Source organism: Lipotes vexillifer, unplaced genomic scaffold (genome assembly GCF_000442215.2).
Source record: "Lipotes vexillifer unplaced genomic scaffold, Lipotes_vexillifer_v1.1 scaffold1770, whole genome shotgun sequence".
Taxonomy (NCBI): Eukaryota; Metazoa; Chordata; class Mammalia; order Artiodactyla; family Lipotidae; genus Lipotes; species Lipotes vexillifer.
In genome coordinates this window covers 218,785-229,510 of record NW_006796074.1, presented here as the reverse complement: position 1 = coordinate 229,510, position 10,726 = coordinate 218,785, and the positions used below count along the sequence as shown (strand labels likewise).

The following is a 10,726-nucleotide window of genomic DNA, read 5'->3' as shown; positions in this document are numbered from 1 at the left end:
CAAAAAAAAAAAAAAAAAAAAAAAAAAAAAGGCTCCTATTTGCTAAATACCTCCTAAGCATCAACACTGTCATAGGTACAGAAACCCTTGAAGAAGGGATTAGCACCTCCATCTTACATATGATGAAACTGTTACTCAGAGGCATGAAATTAATTGCCCAAGGTCACACAGCTAGTTAAAAGGTCCAGCCTGCGTCCTGCTTAGGGCAGTATCAGCAATAAGGAAGTAGGCAGTTAATGGAAATGAATTAGGGTAATTTTTTCTCTAAGTATGTCATCTCTACATAGTTTTTTTAAAAATATACAATTACATAAAAATTACAAATAAAGAAAAACAGCAAATATACAAACTCCTTTTCATCCATCCTGGTTGAATTACATCTAGTTAAGTAAGAAACAACATTAGAAATAAAACCCCTTTAAAGAACCAAGTAACCAGTAAATATTCCTTTTATCTTGAGATTTGATGAATAAATAATTGCTGGGTGGAGTCACAGCTGGACAGAAAAGCTGTTAAGGGTCTCCTTGTCACAAAAGTCTGCATTTATATATTTAAATCTCATGAACTTTGTAGCTCCAGCCCCCCGCATATTATTCGAGGTATGGAATTCTCAATCTCCTATTATTAATATTTCACCAAAATTATAATTCTAATCAAATTTGCTCCGAATGTTTTTACAAGTAATATTATCAGAATATATCATAATTCTTTAAAGGTTTGTGGAGTTGGAGATATGATTTTAATTTAATGCTTGGGTTAACATTTCCCCCCAACCTGAACACATTTCTTAATTTAATTGCAAGTCAACAGGAAAATGTGGTTTAATTAGTAGAATTTCCCTTTTCAAAATAGATGGGTTCCTAAGTAACTGTAAAACAGGGCACATTAAAGGCATTTACAGAAAACTAAAATAGATTTAGATACTTCTGCTCAAATTGAAATTATGAAAGATGAGTGGTTCACTCTGTAGGTCAAGCTTATATCTTCAGGCGTTTTCTTTAGGACGTAATTGTTAGGAATTCAGAAAAATGTCCAATGGGGTAAATCTATCTTTGGACTTCGCCACCAATATTTCTGCCCCATCTATTTACCCTCTTCCACTCACCTTACTTTTCAGTGTCTCTATCCCCTTCTTGTAATCCATTTGCCCCCAACCTCTCCTTTAAGATTCTCCCCTCTTGCTATTCAGAGTTCTCCTCAACAGCCTAATCCTGTTTGGAATCTTCTCCTTGAGCCGGCATTTTACTCCCCTGTGCCTGCCTCCATTCCTAACCAGATGTCCATTTCCTCAGCGTGCCTGATCTCAGCTAAATCGGAAAAACAATCTGACGAACCTGATTGCCATGAAAGCGTGTAGCCCTCCCCTTATCTCTAACTTCCTAGGAGTATAGTAGTCCCCCCTTATCCATGGGAGATATGGAGGAGGCACCCCAGTGGATGCCTGAAACCACAGACAGTACTGAACCCTATAGGTTTTTCCCTATACATACCTACCTATGAAAAAATTTGATTTATAAATTAAGCAAGAGATTAAATTAGGCATGAGATTAACAACAACAATAATAAAATAGAACAATTATAACAAAATACTGTAATGAAAGTTAGATGAATGTGGTCTCTCTCTCTCTCTCTCTCTCTCTCTTTTTGTGTGTGTGTGTGTGTGTGTGTGTGGTACGCGGGCCTCTCACTGTTGTGGCCTCTCCCGTTGCGGAGCACAGACTCCGGATGCGCAGGCTCAGCGGCCATGGCTCACGGGCCCAGACGCTCCGCGGCATGTGGGATCTTCCCGGACCGGGGCACAAACCCGTGTACCCTGCATCGGCAGGCGGACTCTCAACCACTGCGCCACCAGGGAAGCCCTGGTCTCTCTCTTTATTGTACTGTATTCACTCTTCTTCTTCATGTGATGATGTGACATGATAAAATGCCCACGTGCTGAGATGAAGTGAGGTGAATGATGTAGCCATTGTGACAGGACATTAGGCTACTACTGACCTCCTGATGATAAGTCAGAGGGAGGAGCATGTGCTTTGGGTGACCCCAGATCATGGAGCCATGATGATGTCAATGGTTGGGTGTCAGAAGCAAACAGTGTTGATGGTTGGAGATCCCTGGTGGGAGGGAGTGGGAAGGCTGAAATGTCATCACATTAACTCAGAATGGTGGATAATTTAAAGCTTATTTTCAGACCACCATTGACCACAGGTAACTGAAACTGCAGAAAATGAAACCATGGATAAGGGAGGCACTACTGCATTCTCCTTGTCTTTTAGGAAAAAAGAGACATTTGCAGGATGAAATTTCAGGCCATATTGTATAGTGAAATACAGGTGTCAGGACAGAAGGACGTTTTGGAAAAGGGATTCTGTTTCCTTTCATCTTGCTCAGGGTTCTATTTTCAGACAATCTGAGTACACATCTCAGCGCCATGGTTGACTAGCTATATGACCTTGGAAAAATATTTAAGCTCTGTCAGCCTGTTTGCTTAGCTCCAAAATGTAGGTAATGATATCCACCTGTAGGTTAGTTGTATTAGAAATAATGTGGACGAAGTATTCAGCCGAGAGTAGGCACTCAGTGTCAGCTGTTATTATGTGACAAGAACATAAAGTTGATCCTAGCTAAAGAGTTATGGATTTAATCAATTCAGCATCAAGGTGATCAGAAGTGACCTCAGGAAAACGTGGTGACTCTCAGCTTTTCCTTAACACAGGCCTCTCAGGTGGTTCAGTTTATTTATAACCATCACTATTTTGGTCAATTGTGTGGGCATGACCCAAACGGAACTTCCAGAGAGAATGGAGTGAGTAGATTTGCTGTCATTCTTGTGCCTTTCCTTTCTGTCCTCCCCTTCTGTTCCTTCACTGGGTGACTTTTTTCTCTTATTCATCCTGCTGGGTCTCATTTGGGTAATGTGGAATCCTATTGCCTATCTGGCTTTGCAATGCTTAGATATCTTCTCTGTGGACTTTGTTTCATAAACACACATATGATATTCAGCTTCAAAGAGCTATAGATGAGTGGTTCTCAACCTTGGCTGCCCATTGGAAACCCCTGGGGAGATTTAAAAAATATTAATGCCTGGGTCCCAGCCCCAGAGGGTCTGATTTCATTGGTCTGGGGTGGCCAGGGCAGAAGAACCCCCTGCCTCCCCCTCTCACCTCTTAGGTGCACACCTGAATGCAGTTGAGGGAAGTCCTACTCAGAAAGAGAAAGAGATGCAGAACCAAGAACAAATGGTTCTTGAACATATTCGGAAAATAACCCATGAATGAAGCTGTTGGCTTGTATACCTCAAAGTGACCATAAAATTCCTGAGATTATTCTATCTCGCTGTGTTAATGATAGACTCTCTGTAGTTTCAGACTGTGAGGCCTTTCCAAAATCATTCTTCACCAAACCATCTGGGACGGTTGCCCCCTGCCCAGCTCAAGCAGGGCATATTTTTGGTATAATAACAGGAGCTTTGTAGAGCTTTCTCTTTTTCCAACTTTGTAATTTTTGTCTTTTGCTGACTGTAAATTAATACATGCCACAATAGAAAATATGTCCTATTTCTATTAATAAAGAAGAAAAATAAAGTGGTCATATTAATTGATGCTGAAAAGTCATTTGATAAAGTTTGATATCTGTTTATGGTTAAAAACTCTTAGAAAAGTAGAATTAGAAGGGAACTGCTGTACTCTGATAAAGGGTAACCACTTTAAAGAAAGGAGTAAACATCATACTTAATTGTGAAACACAGCAAGCTTTGTCTTTGAGATCAGAAGGAAAAAAAGCAAAGGTCTCTGTTACATCAGTTGTATTCAGCTTTGTAAAGGAGATCCTAGCCAGTGTAGTAAAGCAAGGAAGAGAAATAAAAGGTATAAGAATAAGAAAAGAAATATGTATCAAATAGATAACTAACAAGAACCTGCTGTATAAAAAAATAAAATTCAAAGAAAAAAATAAGAAAAGAAGTACCAAAGATGCCATGATTTATAGATAATATAATTATGTACACAAAATAGCCAGTGTAATCTAGAGGTAAACTATTAGAATTAATAAGAGAGTATAGAAAAGTATCTAGGTACAAATTAATATACATAAATCAATTGTATATATATATGAGCAACAAACAGAAAATGAAATAGTTTTTAAGAATACCATTTACACTGGCAGTTAAAAATATCAAGTTTCTAGAGATAAGACTATCAAAGTATGAGTAAAATCCCTAAAAAGAAAATTATAAAAATATTAAGTAATATTACAGAAAACCCCAAAAATGGAGAGATATATTGTATTCTTAGATTCAAAGTCACAATATTGTAAGGCTCCCCCAAATGACTAATAAATTTAACGTGATTCCAATCAAAATCCCAACAGGCTTTCTTTTTTTTTTTTTTTGGGGTACGCGGGCCTCTCACTGTTGTGGCCTCTCCCGTTGCGGAGCACAGTCTCCAGAAGCGCAGGCTCAGCGGCCATGGCTCACGGGCCCAGCCACTCCACGGCATGTGGGATCTTCCCGGACCGGGGCACGAACCCGTGTACCCTGCATCGGCAGGCGGACTCAACCACTGCGCCCCCAGGGAAGCCCCCAACAGGCTTTTTTTTATATAACTTGACAAACTGACTCTAAGATTTATATGAAAATGCAAAGAGCCAATTATAGCCAAGACACTTTTGAGACAGAAAAAACAAGGTTAGGAGAAAATAATGTGCTCTACTGGATATCAAGATTTACTATAAGCTGTAATGATTGAAACAGTATGCCATTGGCGTAAGATTAGTCAGACCAGTGGAACAGAATAGTTGGCCCATAAACAGGCCAATGCACATACAAACGTTGAATTGGTGACAAAAGTGGCACTGCAAAACAGCAGGGAAAGGGCAGTCTTCAGTAAATGATGCTGAAGAATTAGGAATCCCAACAGAAAAATTACATTGAACATCCAACTTTACACCAAACACAAAAATCAATTCTAGGTGGATTAAGATCTAAATTTCTTTGTGAAAGACAAAGACATCAAGCTTTTTTTTTTTTTTTTTTTTTTTTTTTTTTTTTTTTTTTTTTTTTGCGGTACGCGGGCCTCTCACTGTTGTGGCCTCTCCCGTTGCGGAGCACAGGCTCCGGACGCGCAGGCTCAGCAGCCATGGCTTACAGGCCCAGCCGCTCCGCGGCATGTGGGATCTTCCTGGACCGGGGCACGAACCCGTGTCTCCTGCATCGGCAGGCGGACTCTCAATCACTGCGCCACCAAGGAAGCCCTCTGTTATATTCTTAAAGGGGGATAATGTATAGCAATGAATATGAATAAACTATACCTCCACACAGCACCAAGAATGAGTCTTAGGAACATAATATTGAACAAAAAAAGCCAGACACAAAAGATTACAAAAATATAATTCCATTTATATGAAAATTCAAAAACAAGCAAAACTTAACTATTTTGTTTAGGAATGCATACTTAGGAGGTAAAAATATAAATGAAAAAGGCAAGAAAAAAATATCAAAAATTAGGATAGTAGTAACCTCTAGGGCAGGAGGTTATGGGTGTTCAAAATGTTTCATTTTGTGACATGACTAGTTGTCACACAGCTGCTCTGGACTGAATAGCGTCCCCCCAAGTTCATGTGTTGAAGCCCTAATTGCCCCCCATGTAACTGTACAGGAGAAGGGACCTTTAAGGAAGTGATAAATGTTAAATAAGGTCATAAGGATAGAGCTGTGACCCAGTAGACCTGATACCTTTATAAGAGAGGAGTGGACACCAGAACTCTCTCTCTACCATGTGAGGACACAGCCAGAAATAGCCATTAGCAAGCCAGGAAGAGGGCTCTCACCAGAACCTGACCACACTGGCACCAGCCCCTAGAACTGTGAGAAAATAAATATTTGTTGTTTAACTACTCAATCTATGGTATTTTGTTATGGCAGCCTAAGCTGACTAATACACAAGCATTCATTTTACAACTAATTTTTGTTTCATGTGCATTTTCATTATGTATGTTACATATCATAATGAAAAGCTTTAAAACAAAATAAATTTAAAATAAATGGCCATTGCATTAAATACAGAATACTGAAAAATATGTCAGAAGACAGTAACTATGTAGATAAATTGCTGTTAGAATTGTAGTTTATTATCTCTCTCTCTCTCTCTCTCTCTCTCTCTCTCTCTATATATATATATATATATATATATATATATATATATACACACACACACACACACACACACACATATATATACTAAGATGATATAGCATGTAAAATTTCTATCCTTTTTAACTTCTAATGCAAAGCATTTTCTATCAAAAGTAAGAGTTATTTGGGGATTCTGGTTAAATATGGAAGATAGCATGAATGTGTTTTACCCCAACCCTCTCAAAATGCCAATGAAATGACAGCATGGGAATAAGAACAGTATAAATATACAAGAACAAAGAGAAGTAGAAAGGAAAGCACAGGGGACAAAAGATGTCAAAACAATCTCAGAAGACCGAAAGTGGGTGGAGGACGGTAAATGACTCAGCAGACGAGGGCTTGTTAAATGACAGTGCCTGCAGAGGGGGATAAAAATGAGGATCAAGTCATTTTACCCCCTGAAAATGTGGACATGGTACAAATAGCAAAAACTGGGACTAGAAAGAGGGAAGAACATGGGAGCAGAGGATGTTCACTTATTGTCACTTTTATAGTAGCAAGAAATTAAAGAGCATTCTTTAAAGTTGATACATCAAGGAATGAAAAATAATTACATTTAACAGTACAAAGGTAAGCAGGAAAAAGATATTATTAATACAATCAGATGATGGATAAAACAGAGGGAAAAGGAAAGAGAATGAATGGAAATCAGAGATATTATTTAAAGAGATAGCATAGTAAAGGCAATGTATTACATAGTTTTGATTATAATTATAAATGTATACTTTAAGGCAACTACCAGAACTAAAATAAAAACTCTTCTAAATTCAGAATCACACAGAAAAAAATAAAGCAAATAAAAAATAACAGACAATGAAATATTTTAAAAACTATTAAAAACATAACACAAGGACTTCCCTGGTGGCACAGTGGTTAAGAATCTGCCTGCCAATGCAGGAGACACAGGTTCGAACCCTCATCTGGGAAGATCCCACATGACACGGAGCAACTATAAGCTCGTGTGCCACAACTACTGAGCCTGCTCTCTAGAACCCGTGAGCCACAAGTACTGAAGACCACTCGCCTAGAGCCCGTGCTCCACAACAAGAGAAGCCACCGCAATGAGAAGCCCTCGCACTGCAACGAAGAGTAGCTCCCACTCGCCACAACTAGAGAAAGCCTGCGTGCAGCAATGAAGACCCAATGAAGCCAAAAATAAATAAATAAAAAACATAACACAAAGTAATATAAACAAAGATCAAATAAATCTATCATGTCAATAAATATAAATGGATTTGACTCATCTGTTTAAAAAAAAAGTCATGTTATATAACAAAGCAGTATTGAACTCTACGTTGACTAAAAAATATACCACTCAAAGTGATACAGAAAGGTCAAAATTAAGGAATGGGCAAAGATATAGGCAAAGACAAACAGAGCAGGAGGCATGATATTAACATCAGAGAAGGTAGAATTTAGGCCAAAAATTATTAAACAGGACAAAAATGACACTTTGTAATGCTAAATAATCCATAAACAGTAATGTATATTTTTGCAACAAATAATGTGGCATCAATGTTTATAAACCAAAAATATAAACAAGACAAGAATAAAGTAGACAAAAATAGACAAGAATATTGCAGGGATAGGGAAATGTAGTAAATTTCTTTCAGCCCTATGACAGATCAAATGTATAAAAAAGTATGTAAAGATACAGATAACTGGAGTGACATAGTAAGATAGATCTAATTAATATCTTTCAAACTATATTCCCTGAAAAATAACTGTACAAATTAACTGATATTAGACAACAAAACCTTAACAAGATCCAAAAAGTAAAATAATAAAGAAAATATTCTCTGATCACACTACAATAAAATGAGAAAATAATAACAAAATTAGAGAAAAAAAAAAGAGACCTTTCCACTTGATAATTTTTAAAACCTCTTTTAGAGAACTCTTAGATGGAAAAAAAAAAAACCAAACTAAAATTATAAAATTTCTAGGGAAGAAAAAAATTTTTTAAAACACTATGTATGTATGTATCCATTTCATATATATTTTACTGCTATCTAACATTCCATAATATGTTCTCCTGTATTTCCTTCTAAAAGTCATATTTCTTTCTACATTTAGATAATTCATCCTCCCAGACTTTTTTTTTTTTTTTTTTCTTTTTGTGTTATGCGGGCCTCTCACTGCTGTGGCCTCTCCCATTGCGGAGCGCAGGCTCCGGACACGCAGGCTCAGCGGCCATGGCTCACGGGCCCAGCCGCTCCGCGGCATGTGGGATCTTCCCGGACCGGGGCACGAACCCGTGTCCCCTGCATCGGCAGGCGGACTCTCAACCACTGCGCCACCAGGGAAGCCCCTCCCAGACTTTTGAGTGTATGTGTATGATATGTGATAGGCTTCTCATATTTTTCCATAAAGATTATTCCAACACCAATTTTAATAGATTATCATTTCTCTAGTGATTCCTTCTACTACCTCTGTCATGCACCAGATTCCCATGCATACTCAAGTCTGTTTTCCTAGTAAGCTATTTGTCACTCCTGAGTCAACACCATACAGTCTAAAAGCTTTATAATAAGATTTGACCTGGTTGATCATAGCACCCCTCCTTATTTGTCTTCTTTAAAATTATCTTGGTTCTTCCTGTTTCTTTACTTTTCCATATCAATTTAAGGGTCAGATTTTCAAGTTCTTGTCTTACAACTCTGTTGAAACTTTGATTGTAAATGCATTGAATTTATCTATTACCACAGGAAGAACTGCCACAATGACATATATAATTGTATCTCCTAATATATATATGCCTTCTTTTATATTCCTCCATAACATTTGACATCTTCTATAAACTTCTTACATATCCTATCTCTAGGTACATTATATATCATTTTGCTTGCCCTTTTGAATATTTATTTTTATTGATAAAATAAATTAATGTTATGAAATTTCTGTACATTGGTTTTGCATTCAGCAACCTTGCAGAACTCTTTAACAATTCCTATTTAAACAAGTATATCATCTGCAAATAATGATGAACTTGTTTCTTCCTTTATGATTCTTATATCACTTGTTTATTTTTCCTGTTTTATTGAACTGGCCAGGACTTTCATCACAATGCTGAATTGAAGCTATAATAGTGAGCATATTTCTTTTGTTCTTGATTCTAAATAATATGCATCTAGTATTTCACTATTATCATGATAACTATGGGATTCTCATAATTACTCCTTATCAAGTTATGGGAATTTCTTTACACTTCTGGTTTAAGAGTTTCATTTTGAATGAGTGTTGGTTTCTATCAATATTTCTATATTTATTAAGATTATCAAATAGTCTTTTATCTGTTAATATAGTAGTTTACATTAATAAATTTGCTAATCTCTTTTAATGGTTCTAGCTTAATCAATGCTAGATTCAGTTTGCCAGCACTTCATTTGACCTATCTTGGTGAATGAGGCTGACTTATAATCTTCTCTCATAAGCTGTCCCTTTGGGTTGCTTTTCCATCTCGCTGTCTCACTGTCTTCTTTCTCTCTTGTCCCTGAGAACTCCAAATTCTCACTCTGTTCTGCAGAGCAATTCAGCTCTCTATCCCCTGCAGCGTTTCTCAGTAAGTTATAGAAGGATCTCTACTGGTCACTAGAAGTCTCTCAGTAGCCTCTAAAAAATTTGACAGATTCAGAAGAAAAAGCAATGCAGTCATTTTATGCACAGATAATTTAAAAATCTGAAATGTAAGATTATTTGTAATTTACATAGAATTTCTGACTTTTCGTGTTCTTTAGAGCAGTGTATGAATTCAAGGACTGACAGTTCATACTGGTTAACATGGAATTAATCATGGGTACTTTATCTTAACTAATGTATTTTATTGGCTTATGACATTACATTTACATTTGTTAAACTTGCATTTCTCATCTTTACCACTACATAATATTACAATTCAGAAAATGAACCATCATTTCAAAAGTGGTTTGCAGAAATATAACAATAGTGATGAAAATAGAAAAATAAATCCTATAATAATGAATGGACTCTGTCACAGACATAAAGCTTGAATCTGTATGTCATGAGACAAGTGGACAATGGATGTGGATAATCTCACAAAAGCTGATAAAAAATAAATAAAAAAAACAGGGAGCATGACAATGAATAATGATAATTAAATTTTATTGGATCAATGAGCCTTTTGTTCTAGTACCTAAGTTATTATCTCAACATTTTATCAAGTAATAATAGAAAGCTACCAAAACTTCCATATTATTTTCTAATAAAGTTTATCAACCTCACTTTTAAACCAACTGACTGTCTCTAGTACAAATATAAAATAAGGATTTCCAGTACAAAATTGTCAAAATTTGATGTTAAAAGTTGAAAGACATGAAAACTATAGAGTCATCATTTGCCCTCATAGCAAAAACAAGCACAATTATACGCTTGCCAGTAAGATATGAAACCACCTTCAAAATCAATGACAAATATTGTAGTTGGAAAAAAAGTGAGACATAATCGATAGAATTCCTTCATCAGAAATATTGGATTTCTTATAATGTGACTGGCATTTAAAAATCAATGACTCTTATGTAT

General features: G+C 36.6%; 1 protein-coding gene across 1 annotated transcript in view; it reads left to right on the top strand.

The window, feature by feature from the left end:
- SCN10A (sodium voltage-gated channel alpha subunit 10) overlaps nucleotides 1-10,726 on the top strand; it is a 78,235-nt gene that overhangs the window by 3,750 nt on the left and 63,759 nt on the right. Inside the window, exon 3 of the mRNA XM_007468152.1 lies at nucleotides 2,723-2,803. Within this exon, the coding sequence (XP_007468214.1) occupies nucleotides 2,723-2,803 (81 nt within the window). The remainder of the gene's footprint in view (nucleotides 1-2,722; nucleotides 2,804-10,726) is intronic.